The sequence below is a fragment of the Lissotriton helveticus genome, chromosome 12 (genome assembly GCF_964261635.1).
Source record: "Lissotriton helveticus chromosome 12, aLisHel1.1, whole genome shotgun sequence".
NCBI lineage: Eukaryota > Metazoa > Chordata > Amphibia > Caudata > Salamandridae > Lissotriton > Lissotriton helveticus.
In genome coordinates this window covers 475,910,332-475,932,391 of record NC_136073.1, presented here as the reverse complement: position 1 = coordinate 475,932,391, position 22,060 = coordinate 475,910,332, and the positions used below count along the sequence as shown (strand labels likewise).

The 22,060-nt window shown below is 42.7% G+C and overlaps 1 protein-coding gene across 1 annotated transcript in view; it reads right to left on the bottom strand.

The window, feature by feature from the left end:
- URI1 (URI1 prefoldin like chaperone) overlaps positions 1 to 22,060 on the bottom strand; it is a 369,284-nt gene that overhangs the window by 56,513 nt on the left and 290,711 nt on the right. The window contains exons 7-8 of the mRNA XM_078670635.1: positions 19,933 to 20,113; positions 2,735 to 2,996 (exon numbers count right to left, since the gene is read on the bottom strand). Coding sequence (XP_078526761.1) covers positions 2,735 to 2,996; positions 19,933 to 20,113 — 443 coding nt within the window. The remainder of the gene's footprint in view (positions 1 to 2,734; positions 2,997 to 19,932; positions 20,114 to 22,060) is intronic.

Genomic DNA, 22,060 nt, shown 5'->3' with positions numbered 1-22,060 from the left:
GCTCTTGGTTTTGCACTCTTTGGCAGGAGATCTGTGGGGTTAATAGGAGTCTGTGGCCCAAGTGCACATTCTATGAAGAGCAACTTTGTCAGGGTTCGGGGTTTCGGTCAGGTTTGCTGAAGTTGTTGAGTAGGCTAAAATAGTTGTGATTTGCCACCTTCCCTGCCTTGTGTTAGTGGTCCTTAGTAGATATATGCATGTGAAGAGGCTTGGGATATGGGATGGAGACTGGGCAGGTGTGGTTTCCTTTGCCTCCTTTGTTAGCTTCAATGACTGATGCCTTAGGAACATCAGGATCAGACTCTGGGTCTGGTTACAGGAGGGGCCTGGGTTATTAGAGATCTTAGAGATCAGCAAAGTGGCTCCAAGTTAGCATCCTAGGTTGAGTTTTTTGAAGTACATGGCTCTGCCACCTCCACTATCAGTGATTAAGCTGCATGCTCAGATGTAGGCTCAGTTGAAGGCCCGTAAGGAATCCCATTCAAAGACCCAAAAAGGAATCCCATTCAAACTCTTTCCATCTCTTTATCTTCCTTCTTGTACTCATTTGTAATTCCCATTTGACCTTGTTCTCTCAATTAGCTGATGTTTTCACATAATTGCTGAAATCCTACCTCACCATAAACAAAGATGACAGGTTGCATATTTGACAGATCAGAGGAGAAAAGACAAAAACAACGGACCGGCAGTAGCAAAAGCATTAGCAGCAAGTATTTGACATTAAATGCAGATGTGGGTTTAACGAGCATTAGCCAGCTACGCGACTGTAGAGGGAGAAAGGAAGCGCACTACTCCAATCTGCTGCCTTCTGCCTGCTACAGTTTGCCAGAATTCCCGACAGTAAGTAGCCTCATCAGGAGGTATGCACTCTATGGACTACGCAGCTCCTAGAGCGAACCAAGATCAGGGACAAACAGTCCCACAGTCAAGGTCAAGAGGACAGTTTAATCTATTAACCCAAGATCGGAAACATCAACCCTGTAACCATTAGATCGGCCAGAAGGCTGTTCCAATTTAGGAAAGTGATATACGTATAACTCTTTAAAGATGATTACATCACAATGCATTAACAGTCCACAAACCAACGACCTCTCCCATCACTCGTTGAGTTTATGCTGTACTTTGACCATGTACAGAGCTCTGCTGCCCTTTGCCTTGGTCCACTCTATATAAACACAAAATACATAAAATACATACATCTTTGAGTTCATATTACTACAAGCAACACCACAATCCATATATCATTCTATGCCAGTACTGATCTGATTACACTGTGCATGACACGCAAGATTTGTAAAGGTGAGAGCAGGGCAAATGGCAAGAGCCTCTTGGTGAAATACAATATACCTAGCCTTAGCACTATAACTATCCCTTATAGACTCAGAGGTTGGGGACTACGGACAACTCAAATTTCCACCCCTACATGCCAGTGTTGCAACCTTATGTAAATCTCGCTGGCCTCCAGAGTGTTGCTGCGCCGGGTGTGCACCCATCCGTCATCTGCTCGGCAGGCTCTTCCTGGGGCCTCAGGCGGCCTTTTAGAAAGGTCCAGATCAAGACTTGCACAGTTGTCTCTGGTATCAGGAGGATGCAGGCCATATCGAAAGGTTGTATGGCAAGGTCGTTCTCAATACACCCCCACCCCCACCCCCACCATGAGCTGCTGAAAGGAGGGTAGAGCATAAAGCAAGATCAAGAACCGTTTGTTGTGCCAAGCTTTCCATCTCCTGCTATCAATCTAGGTAGCTAGTGCAGGATTCTGAACCCAGCTCCCAGGACAGACATCTTGTCCTAAACATTCAGAGACACATTTGCAACACACCAGAAATGCAGGACCACTTAAGCACAGTGTGTTCAGCAGCCACTGTGTTCCTGGCCTTACTGCCTTATTAGGAACTGGAGGATACCGGCCACTGGCAGATACGGAGAGTGCCTGTCACAAATCAACTCTGCCCCAGACGCTACACACCTAGCATATTGCATCAAACCTTAGAAGCAAACAGTAGACCTCCTCAACATCTGCTGTATGGCTGCAGTCCTGATCTTAATATGATGTTGGTACAACAATAAATGCCTTGGATTATATCTTGGTCGCAAATTAAACTAGCTAGATTGAGACTACTGGATTCTAACGCCTGTAAGCCTTTACCTGCTGGTTTGCTTCAACCCTTAACGCCCATCCCATCTGCTATATTGGGCAGGAGAACTACAATTTTAATTGGTCTCTGGCCTGGGTATTAATGCTACCTTATGAACTACCAAACAAACCTATAACCAAGAAATTCTTCATGCCACAACTGCGTTCATCTTCATGAAATTACAAATGTAATACCAAAAGGAGAGGATGAAGTTGGGGAGAGGATGTAGCCTTAGGGCTACAGCAGTCGACCTTGAAGCTGGGGAACCGGGTTAGAGTCTCGGCAACAAAGCTCAACATCCTGTGATTCTGGGCAAATAACGTAATCTCCCTGTGCCTAACAAAAATGAATGTGTCCATCTGTATTGAAACTGGTGCTCATGTAATGCGCTCAGATACCCATTTCCTCGGGTCTAGTTCACGCTATATAATACTCCACAGAATACATTTTTTTTAAAAACAGTACACCATAGTAAGTAATTAAGTAAACAAAGTTATTTACTGTATTGGTCATGTCAAGAATGAATAAAAAAATATTACTTTTAACCATCTAATGAAAACTAGAAACAGAATAAAAGAAGTATGAATAATACATACCCTTTTTGGTTCCATAGTATGAGAGAAATATATAGTTGGTATCAAGTGATCAGCATCATTCTCATCATCACCATCACCACCACCACTAAAGTAAGGATGTGTGCCGTTAACTTGCCCATGAAACACCATGGATTCACATTCACTTATCTGAATGTTGCCCTGAGTTGGATATTTGTCCATTTCCTTTGTCACATCCAGATTTGTTGTTTTTTTCATTTCCACTTCAGAATCAATCGCATCTTCACTGGTAGTTTCAGATATACTATTGTAACAAAAGCAGGTAAAAAAAGTAAAACAACATTGAAGTAAAAGTAAACAAAATATTTTACCTCTTAAATGCACAGGTCACAAACAGTTGGAAGTTCTAAACAATGGCTCTTAGAGACCAACATCTAATCTGTTCATTACCTACTCTGCAATACTATGTAGATGTCACAGTTGTTTTTACTTCTCCTTTTGGTCTGTCTATTATTATCAAATGGTTGCTCATTTTGCTCCACTGGGGTTTCAAATTAATCAACATCCTTTAAGAATGTCTTTGTTGCACCTAATGCACTCACACAGATAGACAGAAGAGACTCTGACATCTTGCACTAATCGAAATATGTATAGCAGAACCCTTTAGGTTAAAATGGTGCCGATAGGATCTACCCTCAATAAAATTCCTCTTTTTCACCACCACTTCCCCTAGGTCCTTCCAACACTTACTACTAAAACATACACCTACTTGTGAGGAGAAATCTGCCACCTGATGGTAGATCTGAGCACAGAAAAAAAAAATCAACGAGGCGGAGATCTACAGCCATAAGTTTGAGAATTGCATTTTTAATATGCAAGCAGTAATACTCTTGTACTACTTTGCATACTATAGAAGGCAGTGTGTGAATCGGGCCAACAATGTCTACCACTTTGTTAACATTATGTACCCTCAATGTCATAGTAATCTCGTGTGAATATGAATGTAAATAAATGTGAGGTCCCTCTGCAAGTGGTTGTACGCACTTTGCTGTATTAACTATAGATGATGCCTTGTAAGGGTGCGATTGAGTTGCACTTAATCTAGTTACCGACTTCCCCTGAGGAATGTAGATTTTTTAAATTTTTTATTGAGCCTAAATATATAATAGCAAAAACAAATAAGGCAACTTTAGCAGAATGTAACCAAAAAAAAAACTGAATAGGAGCTTTCACGTTCGTTTTCTAAAAAATACTACTCACATTTTACATTGACTTAACGTGAGGTTAGTAAAACGTGCATAATGTGCATGAAAAGTGCAAAATGCAAAGGACTTCAAACCATAGCCGTCCAGCAACATTCACAGTTATCACAATTTTACCCATCTTTGGAATTCTAAATAAAGCGAATACCTGGAGTTACCCCACCATAACAAGTCCCTAAATGTTACATGGATGGAAACGAACTCTTAATTAAAAATCTATGGCTCCAGTTAAGCTTCAATAGCCTCGAAATGGTGCCATATGGCAACAAACCACCTAAAATCCCTCCCTCCAACACGCTTTGCATATGCCACTTCAAATTTCTTGGTGGGTATCATTTTTTCCTTCAAGCCCTCGATAGGTGGAACCCGGTTGGGTACCCCATTTTTAAGAATGAAAGAACAAACAATTGTGAGTGAGACTGTAATGAAAAACTGCCTTCCCTGATTAAACCGCTGGCTTTCTTTAGAGGCCCCAAACAAAACTAAACTTGCTTCCGGGAGTAACCTGGCTGACACAAGCAAATAGCACTTCCAAGAATTTGGATAGTCTCGAACAAGTGAAAAATGTAACAAGTCAAATTCCTGCACCTTTCATTGATCAGCGACAGTTGGATATATTTTATGGAGTGTTGCTGGGGTAAAATATGCCATCCAGCGTGCGAAGAAGGACATTCTTTTAAAGTCTGCCGTTCTCAGACTTATGTCGCTCTCTGAAATAGCAAGCCAGTCTAACAAATAATCTACATTGTGTTTTTTCAAAAACTTTACTTGGAAAACCATTAATATGACCTTTCGAACAATGGCTACAAAGCAGCCTAAAACAGTTTCCTATCTCCGTCAATGTGCTCTTTACAAATGTACAAAAAACAGGGCGAGTTCCTGGTCTCTCCGCTTGGACATTGGCTGCCAAAAAAGGAGTTTTCTATTGTAAACGTAGAAAAAAGTACTTACACTGATCACCGCATCTGAAAATGAGTTCCTCCCATGTAATACATTTACCTCTTTAGAAAAAAATCGAACTCCTTAAACCTAAAGAATTCCAGAACTTCGTTTCCACACCGGACATTGACAATCCTACAAACTGTCCCTCCTGGAGCTGCAAAAATGAATAATCAATTTAGAACTGATTTACAGAGGGGAATCAACCCCCCTCTAAAACCTAGAGAGACTTGTACCTGGTCTTTTTGGGTAATTTTGTTGTTTTAATAAATGCTGGTAAACTAATTGTAGACGGCTACATCATTTTATTAAAGAAACAATCTTCCAAATACACCGCTGCCTTCTAATAATGTTGCTAAAATATCAATTAAAGCTGTCTGAATATAAATCTGCATATGGGGGGAGTGCCAAACCACCCTGAACTTTCTCTATTGCAGAACACCCAATTTCACCCTAGGAGCCCTTTTATTCCAAATTAAGCTCCCTGTAGACCAATCCAGCTCCTGGAAATAGCTATTGCTGACTTTTATTGGAAAATTTGAGAAATGAAATAGGAGTAGTGGTAAGACAGATATAACTATAGACCTATAAGCTTAATTGACACCATCCAAAAGGTGGTGGGGAGAATGGTTGTCAACAAGCTCCTGGACTGGGTTGAGGAGAATAATGCCCTGTCCCCATTCCAAGCTGGGTTTCAGAAATCCACCAGTACACGGTGGACCAGGTTTTCCGATTTACCTTATTGCAGTGGGGAACTGTGTTACTGGGCGAGGGCAGCCTGTACGCGGCTTTTGACGATTTGCGGGCTGCCTTCGACCTGGTTCCTAGGTCTAAGCTGTGGTTGGTACTGAGGAACCTGGGTCTACCAGAAGAACTACTGTCGATGATAATGCGGCTGCACGAAGCGAATTTTGCCAAGATTCAGTGGGGGGGTCAGGGAGCGGTCACCGTAGATTTCCCGGTAGAGCGGGTAGTTCGGCAAGGATGTTCGTTGGCCCCCACGCTCTTTTCCTTGTTTATTAACGGAGTCGTGGCTCGCATGCTATCTGCTAATGTGGTCGCTCCTTCTCTGGCTTGTACTAAGATACCGATTTTAATGTTCGCAGACGATACCTTGATTTTATCAAAGACTCCGAGCGGCCTACAGCGAGCATTACTTATTTTTGACCATTTCTGTGGGGAGCATGGCTTAGAAGTCAATACGGATAAAACTAAGCTTATGGCTTTTAACCCCCATCGAAGTTTTAGATCCAAGCTGATCATGAATGATCGCCCCCTAGAGATAGTTAAAGCTTCATGTATTTGGGTATCCATGTAACAAACTATCTTAGATGGTCCCAGCATATAGATATTGCAGCTCTAAGGCATAGACAATTGGCTGGTGTTCTTGGTTCAGAGCATGGAAAATCTAGGACTAAACCAATTAAACCGGCATTGCAGGTCTACGAGGCCAAGGCCCTCGGCTCTGCACTATATGGTGCAGAGTTGTGGGGCTTTGAGAAGCTCCAGTCACTACAAACATCGGAAAATAAGTTTTTCAGGGCAATCACTGGTCTTCCTAAAAGTACTCCATTGCTCCCACTCAGGTACGATCTGGGCAGGAAGGCTGTAGTAGACCTGGCGAGGCTCCGTCCTATTTTATATTGGAGGAGGTTCTGGACTACACCCGAGCTTTACCATTACGCTGAGGGGTTTCTAGCCATAATCAAAGCGGATGTGTTCCATAAAATAGGCTGGCTGAATGTTCTTAGAACAGTGCTGGGTGATCTTGGTCTCCAAATGCTCTGGGATAACCCGACAGGAGCCTCATTCCCAAGTAAAAAAGCCCCAACGGAAATCTATTGGGAAAATGTGGCTACTCGGAATTGGGGAGATACTAATGCTGGTTCTATGGCTGGAGGTTTCTTAGAAGCTAAACTGTATCCCAGCTTAGAACTCTATTGGGATACTATAACCACGCCTAGGGACAGGAAGCTCTTTTTTCAAATTAGAGCAGGTGCCCTCCCCCTCAGGTCTTTAACAGGAAGGTGGGGGGCTTCATCTGATAGCAATTGTCCAGCCTGTGGAGACCACAAGGAAACAATTGGTCACTTCTTATTTGCTTGTAAGACCTATGCAGAACCCAGGCGCTTTTGGTTAACACCAGCGTGTAAAAACCTAGGTACCACCAGTAGCACTGTAGCTCTAAGAATTATATGTACTAGCACTTTATTGCCTCTAGTTATAGCTACAGCCAAATATCTTGGATGGGCATGGACTATCCGACAGAGGGTTTTAGGCAGCCGATTGTCTTTTATTGTATCCAAGGTTCGTCTGTATTTTATCTTATTTGAATATTTTATTCGTAACTTTTACCTGTGAATTAATGTTTTGTAAACTTTCTATACGTTTTAAATCTGATTGTCATTTACAATTGAAGTGCTTTCTTAATGATGTTTTTATATTTGTGATTGCATGCGCTTTTATGAGAAAAACTTGAATAAAGCATCTTTGATTTGATTTGATATTTTTATAAGAGCAACCCACCTAATTATTGTCAGAGGGAGAAGAGACCATCTTTCAACTTACGCATTAATTTTCCTGAGCATTTTCTCATAATTCAACTGAAAGAGCTCAGTAAAATAATTGGAGACATATATCCCTAGATACCGTATGGGATTTTGCGATCTTGCTTGTGGTTGTAGTGAAATTGGAAGATTTGCAGCCGATTTATTGAAGAGCGAACTTCAGTTTTACTTCGATTTATCCTATAGCCACCAATACCTGGGAATTCCTCAATTCGCCGTAGAGCCCCCTGTATCTTCTCTTCATCTGGTTGCAGATACAGAATAATATCGTCTGCAAATAACCTAAGCCTGGCCATCCCTTTAACTGGTGCCCTAATGTTACCACTGCATAGCTTTTCTACCCGGGGCTCTCTAAAAAGAAAGTAAATAGCACTGGGGAGAGAGGGCACCCCTTGCGTGTGCCTCAGTCAATTGATACCGTGCCAGTCATCATACAGTTGACAATGACTTTGGCCTGCACGCCAAGATATAAATTCACATTCATCGAGGTAAATTGTGGGGGAATTCCATATTTATGCATGCTTAAAAATAAAGATTCCTGATCAACTAGGTATTTGTTGTCATAATACGATTCGCAACAAGCCTACTCTCATCCTTATGTTTAAAAGCTAGGCTGCAAGCATAATCCAAGTAGCGCAAACTCATCAAAATTTCATAAATCAGTGTTGAGGAGGCTAATATACCAATAAGAATTCACATTTCTCGGATTTTATCTTTCCTGAGATAGCTTACTATAGTAGATTCCTTGAAAGTAGAAGGGACCTCCACACCCTCTTTTCTATAATTATAGAAATCTGTTAAAAATGGAAGAAGCTTTTTAGCAAAGCTTTTTAGCAAAAATATTCTGAAACTTTGAAGGAAATCTGTCATTTCCACACGCCTTAGCATTAGGCATCTTTTGAAATGCTTTGTGGACCTCAGTGGTTATTTTCCCTAAAATTGCCTGAGTCAAAGAATTCGTTGGTTGGGGTAGTTGAACTGAGGCATAATATTGTTCTATGCGGGCCAGTGAAACAGAGTACTGTGTGAGATATATGCCTCTAATGCTGCAAAAAACACCTGAGCAACTTCATCCTACTCCGTTACCATTTTAGTGGCAACCGGGTTTGTAATGTGATGGATTGGGGATCTCTCATTCTTAATTCGACAAGACCAGGCTAAAAACTTGCCTACATGCTGGTTTTCTTCATAAAGTTGTTGCTTGTCAGCATTGGAGATTTATATTTCCTTAAGTGTAAAAAATCTGGAATTTCGCTTCACCCTGCCAACTCGATCCTCGTAAACCTCCATCCCAGCTACCCACTCACTGGCATTATACCATTATCTATTGCGAATTGTAGTCCAGCTATCTGCCAGGTGCGCTCTTTGGCTTGGTTTGCTTTGAAGGAGATAATGCTCCCTCTAACTGTGGCCTTAAAGACCCCCAAACCGCCAAGAAAGACAGTATTTCTAACATTAAGAAAATAGCCTAAAATGAGCCCTCTCATCCCAGCCACCCACTGTGAGTTTGATAAAAGACATCTGTTGAACTGCCACCTCAACCTCTCTGTGAACAGTGCCCAGATTCACCACAATAGAAACCACAAAGTGAGTGATCGGAGAAGACATTTGTCCAAATATCTGACCCAACCTGGGGAAACAAAAAAAAACGAGGCAAGTTGCGGTTTTAAAACGATGTGAAAACAGGTGTATTGTGCAAATCCGGGGTGGTGTACGTGCAAAGGATCTATCTACAAGTATAAAATTGAACTTCAAGATATGAATAACCTTCTTGGTTTTATGCTGTTTCTTTGCTTTATTTAATGTGTCCAATGCGAGATCCTAAATGTAGTTATAATCGCCCTACAAAATCAAAGAGCCCTCGGCCCACATTGCAACATTATGGATCTGAGCTACAGCGACAAAATCATCACTAACAGGGCCATAACAGTTAATCAAATTTAAGAGGAGCCCATTAACAGAGACTTTTACCCATAACCATCTACCTCAAGGATCTTAAATCACTTGCTGAACAACCCAGGCAATGCCCCAACCCAAGTAAATTGCTACATTCTTTCCGCAACTTGAGATGAGGCAAAAAATGCCAGAGAATATTTGTTGGGAACAAAAGTCTTCATAGTTTTACTCTAAAGATGAGTCTCTTGAAAAAAAGATTACTTCAGGTAAAAATACGTATGCCATATCATTAAACCCCCATATTTGCACTTATTTATAACGTCACTGAAATTACAAGAAAAAATCCTAACCACCTGCATCTCTGAGAAGAGGAATCACAATGCCCTCTCTACTAATCATATTAGGATTGATCATTGCCGGACATCCTACTTTCAAACTGCTTTTCCAGAAAATATGACATTGACACCCTGCCAATAAAGAATTTGACGATGCCAACCAGTCTTGATTTTCCTAAAAAACACTCCTTCCTGCCCATTCTATTGCTGTTCTTTTATTCCCCGATTGTGCTCCCTCCCCCTCCTTGACACCCACCCTCAGGAATCCCTTTGACCCCGTGTACTCCTTTACCAGTGGGGGGAGGGTGGATCACCCGTCACATGTAGACAGTGCCTTGGTATTGCACTAAGAGCCTACATTCCAGCGGTGACCACCGCCACCTGATGACCTTGCAATGAATTCCCTTGAAAGAAAAAAAAAACAACACTTGTGCAAGGACAAATACCCTTCAACATACTTGAATCACGCCCAACCTACATATATAATGTAAGCCAAGTACACAAAAATTGATCTATTAAAACTTCTACATGGATCAAAATCACACAAAAGAATAAACATTTAGTTATGTTTACATTACTAACACTGTAAGTTCACCTCCATGGTAGTGGTTAAGGGCCGCAGTAAATATCCCCATTGTCTGACATTGTTCTTTGACTAGCACCTCCAATTTTGACTGCTGCACCAAGGCAGCTTGTACACCTTATTCCTTAAAAAAGTTCAAGCATGGGTTTAAATTCTCGGTGACGCCAAGCTGCCGTTGCAGACATGTCCGAGAAGATATTAAAGCAGAACTTATCTGGAGTCTGGAATCTCTTTTTCTTGATAGATTCGGATAGAATTGACTCTTTCGGAAGATGATCCTAAAAATGGAAGGGGATATTTAGCCTTTGTGGATTGGAAAGATGGCACCCGATGAGCCCACATGATTAAAAAGCATTCCACCGTAGGCGTACTCTCAGGGAAAACATAGCTTTGAATCCGATCAGAGATTAATTTTATGGGATCTTGGCCAGACTCCTGACCTTCTGGAATACCAGTAGAGTGACGATTTTAGTGTCTGGAACTATTTTCAAACTCTTCAAGCTTCAGCTGCATTTCCGAGATCTCCTGCTGAAGCTTAACTTGCTGCGATTCAGAGATCTACTGAGAGTCTTCAAGATTCTATATGGGTTGCTCAGCTTTTGACAGTCTCGTGCTCAGATGAAGTAGGTTGCCATTAATTTTCCCAGCTAAGAATGGACTTCCCTGTGGCCAATTTCTTGAGTGCCCTTCAACTCCCTGATTTCTGCAAAGACTATTTGGAGCATTTCTCCTAGCTGTACCATGTTAGAGTATGTTTCTGGGGGCTCCTTACCACCAGCGAGGGCTGACTTTTCAACCTGTTCCGGGGGCTCAAGAACCTGGGCCGACTGCAGTTCATGAGTGGCAATATGAGCTGGGATAATCAATCCCTGCGGTTTCCCCTCAGTTACCATACTCTTGCACACCTCTACCAAATATTTTACACCTTTCAGTCCAAATAAAGGGTATGGAGGTTTCTCACTGCCACGTAAAACCTGTTGAAGAGCCAACTTACACTTGAACAGCTCACCCTGGCGTGACCAAGAATTGATTTCTACAGGAGAATCCATCCCCTTAGCTCGTCAAGCTCTGGGTGGGAGAGAAAGAATACTCACATCAAGCGGGTCAGCAGTATCTCCAGCCTGAGGCTTGGAGTAATCTCCATTAAATACTAATGGTGTTCATGATGGCAATTATGGCTTGCTGAGCATAGTTCTGCGTGCCCCCTGGTTGATTAGGGCAAAGCTCGGCAAGCTTTTTTGTTTTTAAAGCTTTGGCCGGGTTACAGGTTCTCTCCGTTATCTCTTGGACTGAATGCTGCTTTATCAAGATTGGGACCGAGGGGTCACTGGTATATCCAATTACAGGCTCCTTGCATACTAACAAAAGATGTAATTCCTTTCTTCCCTCTTCCTTTGCACCACCGGGGGGGAACAATTCTATGCCTTTAAATGATTGAGGATCTGCTCAAGTTTTTACTGCGCCCTTGGGCAAATTCCCAACTGTAGCAGCACTCTACATCAGCTGAATCCCCAGCAGTTTTCGTAAGGGATAATGTTGGCAATCAATGTTTAATATAACAACATGGCAACCCACTATTCCCCAGGGAACTGGGTATAATCAATGCTGGCATACAAATGTGTAGGGCCATGCAGCAGCAAGCCGTAGCTCCACCTGGGAGGGCCACCTCCATATCCACCCGGACCTTTACTACTCCCAGGAAGCACCTAATACGCTCCTCGAAGGTTGCTGGCCCTCGCACTTTACGTTGCTGTTTCATAGCGGGATGCCCCTCTCACTTCAGCACTGAGCCTGTACCGTGCTTCTCAGGAAGCGGCTTTTTTCCCTCAATACGCCTATCCAAAAGCCCACCTAATAGAGGCCCGCTCATGTCCACGCAGCTGCTGACGGGATGAATCTGTTCGCCGCCGCAACAGACATCCCCACCAGGCGAGCACCTTCAACTGAGCAGCGCAGAGTGCAGTAGAGCACGGGACACCAGGCGGCGGTCCCAGGAAGCGGTTCTCTAGATGTGGAGCAAGACTGGAGCTCGACGTGCCTCCCAAAAAGTTGGCCTGCTAGTCACGCAGGAGTTGCTCCTCCGCTAAGGCGGAAGAGTGTCGCCCCACTGCTCCCAGAGCAGTCGTAATGGGATAAATAAAATGATAATAACAAAGTTAGTATAATTTTATTTTTATTTTCTGCTGGGCTGGGTTAGGGTGGGGCGTGGCCAGTGGTTCCGGGAGGAGGAGTGGACTGTGCACACTAAGTGCACACGACTGCTTGGCCAGTTTGGCTAGTTTGGTCTGCCCTGTTCCCATGATGCACTGGGCCAGGGACAGACTAATTTGCATATAGCCAGGTTCTGAACTGGGATGGTGCAGTGAGCTAAAAAACGGTGATGGATCAAACCCTGATCTGTTGACTGGGTAGGAGTGTTCTGATTAACTCAGATACTCTGTCCATCACCACCCCCCTTTTTGAAATATTTTGGCCACCACAAGTGTGGAAGGGTATGCTCAGACATGAGTCCCTTGCTCACTGCACCATCAGGATTCAAGCAAGCCGGGCCGAAGACGGCTGTAATGCCAGAAACCGGTCCCCGGAAGCTTGTTTCCTTTCCAGTGAAGAATTGGCTTGGTAGTTTGGTCTGCCCTGTTCCCATGATGCACTGGGCCAGGGCAGACTAATTTGCATATAGCCAGGTTCTGAACTGGGATGGTGCAGTGAGCTAAAAAACGGTGATGGATCAAGCCCTGATCTGTTGACTGGGTAGGAGTGTTCTGATTAACTCAGATACTCTGTCCATCACCACCCCCCTTTTTGAAATATTTTGGCCACCACAAGTGTGGAAGGGTATGCTCAGACATGAGTCCCTTGCTCACTGCACCATCAGGATTCAAGCAAGCCGGGCCGAAGACGGCTGTAATGCCAGAAACCGGTCCCCGGAAGCTTGTTTCCTTTCCAGTGAAGAATTGGCTTGGTAGTTTGGTCTGCCCTGTTCCCATGATGCACTGGGCCAGGGACAGACTAATTTGCATATAGCCAGGTTCTGAACTGGGATGGTGCAGTGAGCTAAAAAACGGTGATGGATCAAGCCCTGATCTGTTGACTGGGTAGGAGTGTTCTGATTAACTCAGATACTCTGGCCATCACCACCCCCCTTTTTGAAATATTTTGGCCAGTCGTCTTGGGCCGGCCAAGCAGTCATGCACACTTTGCATGTTCCCCACCCAGGCTGCATGCATGGGTGGAGGAATTGCCCAGGCGCCAAGTCTCTGTCTAAGCGCGAAACTACGAAGCTCAGACCAACCACAACGCTGAGGGGAGCCTGTGTGCTTTCGGACTCTTCAGAAAGGAGAAGGGACGTAGGCGGCCGCCACACGAGGAGGTAAGTGTTTTTTTAAAATATTTTGTGCCTCCCACCTTCACCCCCTTTTCCCTGCCAGCCGCCCTGTTGTCACGTGACGTAGATGTTGATGCTGCTACACTGGTATGAGACATGGTCCATGAAAAGAAAACAGACCAGGTATCTAGATCAAAATGAAGCCCAATGGCTCAGTTAAATTAATGTAAGCCATCTATATAAGCGAAAAGTGTTTTAGGTATGACCCAACATGTTGTCCAATACTAATTAGAAAATAGATGGAGACATTAGAAGACAGGGGCTCTTCAGAAAATTTTACCTGTAGGGGGTGAGGTGAACTAGCTAGCAAGAGGCAACCACCAGACCTGAAGTAGATACAGGGTAGAAGTCAACAGGTGTTTAAGAAGAGCATGTCAAACAACAAAACCCAATCGAGGTATTTGATCTTGCTTGAGACAGAAATCTGGTGTTCTAAATAGTCTGCAGAGATTACAGAATACAGCATTTCAAGAATGCTTTAAGGAACTGCCTGTGAAATGATGTTTCAAACTCCTCTGACAGATCTGTTATTTAAAGGACATGATAAGAATCTCGAGGCATGAAGTGGAGTGAATATACTTTGGTAAGGAGCAGAGAGTTCAATGTGTTGGCAGAGAGCAAGCTATCACTATCTGCCCATACCAGCAGCTCTCATTTATAATTTATGAAAAGAGGTGGGCATGTAAATTTAAGCCATTCATGTTAAGCCATAGAACATCTCCAACAAAGCTACCATGGGCGTGGAAAGTCTACATCTCACTAATAAATATCGCCAGAAACTAGGCAGCAGCCATAGCTTTCTGATGGTGAAGTGGTGGATGGAAGTGTATCAAATGAGCCAACTCGGAGGGGTATAATTACAAATCCAGCAGCATTAACACTTTTGCGTATCCTTCTGGGAATAAGTTTTAGTGATGTAACAAATGCAAATGGTACAGACGAAAGTGCAGCTTGAATATCAATCCCCATGTTTCCCCAAAATTACTCCAATTATATTTACCTTTTGGCAGCAGAGCAGTTTGAGGCACTCCTAGAGACTCCTCCAAATTGAAGATTGATCATCCTGAATGTCCTCCCTTTGGTTAGTCCTTAAAACAGAGACCTTTATTGGTCTCTACACCCTCCGTCCCTCCCAGCTCTGCCTGGGGTAAAGGTTTTGACATTTTTGGTAACTATGAGCACTGACGGAAATAGTCTACTTGCCGCCCAAGGAAAAGTTAAGTAGAGTTGCTTGGCCAACTGGCAACCCTTCATTTTTTCTCCTTTAAATAAATGTAGTATTGGTGACAATTATGTGCAATATTACTGACATAATAACCCTTTTCGGATATTAGTAAGAGTTAGGTAAAGTAGAAAACTGTGCTAACATCATCAGTGCCCTTGTTATTAGAGTTTACCTAGCCACAACCGATTTAGTAGGTAGAGGATGAGCTCAGCCTACATAGGGAAATCCCACTTTTTCCTACTCCCCCTTTGTTTTAACCTGTGTGGGGTAAAGGCCTTTTGGTTTCATGCCAGATTAGAAGTTAGAAGGGGCAACTGAGCATCTGCACTCAGGTAGCAACTGTTTCTGTTCCAGACAGTTCCTGGGGAAAGAAAATATGACCCAGTCTGATTGACCAGACTTACGAAATTGCAAAGATGTTCTGGACTAGGTCTAGCTGGCAGCATTTGACTGCACAACTTTGGAAAAACACCCTGCAGCTAACATCACATTGTGTGGACTTAAAACCTATGTGGACCCCTGTGCTTAAGGTACAATTCAGAGTTTGGAGCCAGCTTGCTGCCCACTTTGTATGGTTAGGACTGAGCCTGTGGCTCTTCTGAAGCACTGCTTGACTGCCTTCCTGCTGACCATGCCCTGCATGAAAGCCCCTAAGGAGTCCATCACCAATGAGAGAAGATATATCCCTTACCACAAGACAGACCAGATTGACAATTTGTGTAGGGATACATGGAGCTAAATTGACCTGCATACTCAACCAACACTACCTGGTATCCCTCTGTTATAAAATGTAAACAGTATGCTATCTGGATGTGGGGTGTTAATGAAACACAAATATACAGAGAAAAATTAAATTCACCCTAATGAAGATGTACTAGATTTAGAATCATTACAATATTGGAGTCCAAAATCCTTACAGTATTAAACAATGTATCAAATTTAAAATCCATACCAAACATCAAATTAACAAAATGTCCAAAACTAAATTAATTCTCCAGTTGCAAATCCTTAGACCATGCCTCTAATCCAGTTCGGTCTTAAAACACATTTCCAAAAAGAAACAGTCCTGCATAAGCTGATCCTGGAGGCAATTCTTTCCCAAGAAGCCAGTCATGCAAAAGCCAGATGTGCAAGAGCCAACACGTGTTTCGAGGTTAACCTTCCGTTTCTTCAGGGCTTAGAGTAACCACTTTCCGATCTGTCTGATTGGGCCCAATGACCATTCAATCTCACCCAAACTTAACCCGTTGACCGCGGAGCGAATACCGCCGCGGTGCAGGCATTTTAATCAGTGGGCAGGGTTTGGACGTCCGGGGGACGTCCCCCGCACACGCCCACCGTCGCCGGGGGCCGTCCTCAGCATGGAATGGGTTAATACAACCTCAATTACACCATCAAAGCTGTATCAAAACTCATTGTCCACTCTGTATTGCATTTGTCATTGGCACCATTCATTAAGACCATCACCTGTTGCAAAAATAGAACTCTTAGATGAAGCTGGTCGCCAAATGTACAGCTCACTGACTCCTTGTCCATCACCCTAGAAACTCCACCAATTAACTCCATATTCAGATTGCTTGATCAGATAGTATGGGGAAACGGGATAGGTGGATGGAAAGAAAACCTTGGGGATTAGATCTGAAGGGATAAGTTATAGAGAGAAGATTAGAAGTACTCCAATACAAAGTCTTCTTTCTAGATCTCATCCTGTCAGATTGAGTTCACTACCGGTCGCTCCCCCCTCCCCGGTGCTTCCTCAGCTCTTGCTGCTGCCTCTGGTGCCCAATTTTGCACGTTGGCTGGTTGTCGTGCTAACACATCAATGTTTGGTAAATGTGTGTGGTGTAGATCAAGTAGCGACTTTACAAACGTCAGCTATAGGAATGTTACCTTAAAAAAAAGCCATAGATGCTCCTATTTTACGAGTAGAATGGGCTCTTGGAGGTACACGCTTAAACAACAAGAGAGTAAGGGTAAAGAATTACTCTTCAACCCCGACTAATTACTTTCAAACAACAAAAGAGTGATCAAGGGTGTGCGTTACAAACTAATTATCAGTAATGTTTCCCCAAAGGAGGTACAGACAGTCCTTTTGGCTTTAATACAGCATGTTTCGATACATTTAACAATTCAACTAGAAATGCCAGATTTTCAAATAGGCTTCCCTTTATAAGGGGGAGAAAAAGCAATACAAATTTGTTTTGCAAAAATCTTTTGTTCTGTCAATATAATGCTCTTTTGACATCTATTGTATGAAGAACTCTCTCTATTATAGATTCTGGTTGAGGGAAGAAACCGATTGATTAATATGAAAATCTGACACCATCTTTGGAAAGAATTTGTTTGATACAAAGAATCACACAATCTCTATGAATCTGAAAGAATGGTTCTTCCAAGGTTTGTGCCTGAAGCTCACTTATACATATTAGTGAGGTGACCGCAATTAAGAAAGCAACCTTTCAAGAGAGAAATTGGAGGGGGCAGTTATGTAAAGGTTCAAAAAGTGGACCCATAAGTCTTGTTAAAACAATATTAAGGTTCCATACTTCAAAATGATTAACTTACTTTATCATTACATTTCATATACAGAACTAAAATGTAAATATTGTTGTCATAAAAAGTACGTTTAAATTGATAGTTAAATTATAAAAAGGTTACTTCCAGGTAGGCAACTTACATGTGTCAGGATCTCTCACAGAACAGATAGTTTAAGTGGAGGTTAGGATTTACACTCCTAGGTTTGAGAGTGGTTGGAAAATTAAAGTGTTCCTAACAGGCCCATGGGCCCTAAGACACTCTAGGGGTACTCTGAATAGTCAGATGTGAAGGATGGCCTCCCATAAAAGGCCTCTACCTGCTGCAGGGTCTATGACTGCCTGGGAAATTCAGGGTATGTTGGGACCAGACTTGGGATGGGCTCAAGACAGGGTAAGTGAGGCAGAATCGGCTCCTTAGTGTCGCCTACACAGCTTCTTCCAGGAGTGGGAGCAATATGAAGGAGAAGAATCCTGTTTTTACTTCTTGTGTTTACAATTAGACTAGTTTTTCAACTTTAACTTACCAGAGGACGGAGGCTTGGATTATTTCAGGAACAGGAAGCCTGTGTCTGGCAATGTGCAGTTTTGCATTGCGCTCCCCGATGAACTTTGGGGGAATCAGAAAGCATTATTTGCAGGACTTCAGGCCATTGTTGGACCTTAGACACCACTGTCCGCTTTCAGGTGACTCTACAATTGCTTTCTACAGCTCCAGAAAGGTATAAAGCCTGTGATTTTCAAGAAGAACATTTTTCAACCAAACTAGTTTGAAAATAATGTTTTATAAGGATAGAACACTGTCAGAACGTGTGCGGAGCTCCAGATCCACATCAAAGTGCGCTGAAAGAAAGTAACTGATGTCAGTGCACAGGGGTGGAGTCTACATCCAGCTCCATTTTGTCACATCCGGTAGTGGCAGAAAGCTGCTGCAGAATCAGATGACACCTCCTACTAGTACACTGTAGAAATTGCTGAAAAGGTTCCCAATCCAGGCTTGGCAAATTAAGGAATCCATAGGTGAGCGATCAGCAGATATTATCCATCTGAAATTTTCATACCAATAGAACATTCTTCAGGCTAGCGGGAACTTAGCATTAAAACAAAGCAGACACTGCTACTATCAGTTTGTGCCCTTTTTTAAGTAAAAGTAGGGCACTTTGCGAAGCGTTAAGGCATTCTCCCCAAAAAAAAATTCGGTCAGGAAACGGAAAAACTGTACTCCGTAAGAAATGGCAGTGAGTCATGGCATTTGATTAGGTTTAGAAGTATGTTCTAAGCAATAAAGAGACTAAAAAGGCCATGCTGAGGGATCCAGGATCCTTTCAGCAGGAGCTGAGAATAAACAAAGAGTTCTAACTTTCACTGGCAGTGAGTGTACTTTATATGGTAGTAGTGTGGTACGCTCTCAAATGAGCAGCAATACGTTTTCATCTTTTGTAGGTCATTTGGCTATAAAGCAACTTTTTTCGCTCAGTTTTATTATAAACAAGGTTTGTTAAACAGCTTTAATAGTGACATTATCCATTTTTGCCCTCCCCCTCAGAAAACAAATGAATAGTGACCACAATACTCCGATAAAGATCTTCAAAAACTTAGTGAAAAACACTGAAAAGTTGGCTTTTCAAAAAGGGAAGTTCAATGTGTTTTATTTATAAAAGGCATTCTGGGATCCTGGGTGCAGTCAGGGCAATTCACTGCTTAGGATTATACATGAAGATTCCCCAGGGGAGAGAAGAAAGAAAATCTCCATCAGAAAAACCGTCAAAATGAAGAAGTCAAGTGCTCAGGGATTCTTTCACAGAAACTGGGAAAAAACTGAAGCAACTGCCAGTACAAGTAAAACAGGATTCTGTAGGCGATTACTGTCCCTTGTCAAATTCGAGCTCTGAAAGACTGCTGCATGGTAAGCGCCATTTCCCTTGTCTTCAACTTTATTTTATAAAAAGCTCCAGGCAGTATAATCTAACTACAGTTTCATGCTGAGGAGCAAATAAAAAAATTCTATATAGTCTACAAACAAAAGTGCTTCATGATCCTGCATATGAGTGAGACTACTGAGACAGCATGTCAATGAAAAGTAGAAAGAAATAGTATAAAGAAACTCCATCCAGCTGATATTTTGAACATGAAATGGCAAGCCATCCAATAAGAGTTACTGCAGAGTACTCCAAACCTTGAGAAGATATTTTGTCTGTTGGTTAACAGCTCACTTTGGACTCTGAGTATGTGGGTTCTAATGTTAGCTTTTGCAGTTGAACAAAAAGGTGGGTGAATCATGCCAAATCTCCAGGTCCCCGTTACTGAAATTTTAATAATGTTTAATTCAAACATATAAACACCCGTTCTACAGTACGTGGTCTTGCAATCCCTCCAATTGCATGCTTTCACTCCCCTTTGATCAATAACTGTTCAAGAGCCCTACTCAATATGGAGAGGAAATGAGTTGCGCCATCTTAAAGAAAATTTTGTGCAAACTAAATTCATACAATAGTACGTTTAAAGAAAACATACCTTTCTAGTTCATTCTGTAGTTCTTCTTGCCTCTCAAGTTCTTCCAGTCTGGCCCATAAATCTTTTTCAGGATAGACTTCAACCTCGGATTTGTCTTTTCCCTCACCACTAGCAAGAGCCGATTCAAATGTGTCAATAGCCTTTGGTTTTGAATGAGGTTTATGAGCTGTTCTGTATGTTCCTGTACGTTAGAGAACATGCATGCGATAATACAATAAGCCATAACAAATGTATAAAAGTAAAACAATATAAATATAATATTATAAAGGCTTGGCAGTTTTCTAGACAGAATGTTTTCAGTTAAGTCTCTCAATAGCATTGTTTTCTTAACTGACCAATGTGTGCGACATCCATTACATGTTTGCTAGTTTTTATTAAAGATAAGCCACTTTTCATAAGTCAGCTGCTGTCACCAGTCATAAATATGTTGTCAGAATCGTGGGAGGTGGGATGGTTGGTAAACGCTCACTCAAAGTATAGAGTGTTGGGGGAAGGGGGGCGGCAGCCCCTGAGGCAGTTCCATTCACAGTAGCATAGGTGAAACGGATTGCGTATATTCTAAATGTATTGTGATGCAAAAGGGGCATGGGGAATGCTCAAAATTATAAAGTTGCACTTAATGTAACTTGACCTTTGTGTTTGCTGGTTTGTATTATCAGTCTGTAGGTGTCAGTTGCAGGATTGGGAATTGATTGGGAATTGTTTGCGTAGATGGTTTAATAGCGATTTAGAGGTCATACGCCACATATCGCTGTAAACATCCCTGAGCAGTTCCTTTTTTCTGCATAATAGTGTGGTTGAGAGCCGGTTGCCCTCCTGCAACATATTCCGTAAGTACAACCTTGCCCAAATTCCTTCTTTCCTCCCTTCCTTCCTTCTGCTTGAATAGCTAATGGCTTACAACCATATGCTTCATGCTCATTGCAGCAGTTGACCTATAAAACCTGTGTCTTGTGTTTGGCTAATGGTTATCCAGCGCATTCATGCAGTGTGGGGCTTACTATCGGTAAGACGTCTCTACAAATACACCTGGTGTGCACATGCAGCAAGGCTTCACTGATCCATAAAGCAATGTTGGCTCTCTTAAACAGAAAGATGATCCAGAGAGCAAGTATAGAGTTTCACCCACCCAGCAAAATGGCATGCAGCTTTCCTGAAAGTGAGGGAACATTTCTAGGCCCTCACAGTCTCAGACCCTCTCTTGAGAGGCCACCAACACAGCCTGCACAAAAGTGGTACGGGTAACCCCAGAAAGCTACTGTCAAACTTTTATTTATTTCACCTTTCCACTAAAAAATGGATTACTTGTTCCAGCTCTGTTGTCATTGTGCAGGGCATGTAATGTTCTGGAGCTGAAGACCTCTCAGGATGCCCATTCCTTTATTTGAATATGCTGGTCCACCATTAAGTAGAATCCAACTTCTAGTGGGATTGTGAAGGCCACAAGCCACCACTGTATATATAAAGAGACATCGAACCAGTCTGTTTTTAGACAGCTTCATAGAGAAACAAGCCCTCCTCTACAAATGGGAACATGAGGTGTACGTCTCAACCATCTCAAGTGACTTTGGAGACGTACTGGTGAGGCCAGTCCAGCTTCTAATTTGGGTGAAACCTATCCTAACACTATTCTAATTTGTAAGACCACTCTCCCCAGACGTCTTTGCCGTCGGTGGAGACTGTCATGTTATTTATTTTATTTTTTTAAGCACAATGCTACCTATACAAGTGTCTTAGAGCTGAATGGAAGGGTTGAATTAAACAAGGAAAATGTGACTGCTGAACATATGACCAGGTCTTTAAGGCTTTCCTAAACAGCAACATGGACATGGCCAAGATGGCGAGCAGGTAAGACGTGCTTCACACCGTCTTCCCCGCTCCGGAGCGCCTGCTTCGACCCACAACAGCAAATTGCACCTTCCGGAGGTCCGCGATTAAGTGGGAGACTCCCCTCCAGCCAGTCAACGCCTCTGGAAAAGAGTAAAGTGGGGGTGAGGGCCTGCCGGACGGCGAAATCATGATTCGGCTGAACGCGCGGCAGTGAGGGGAAAAATGGCAGGCGGATCCGGCAGGTCGAGCAGAGGCAGTTAGATCCGCTGGAGAGCTCATGCCGGCCTCAGGAGAACAG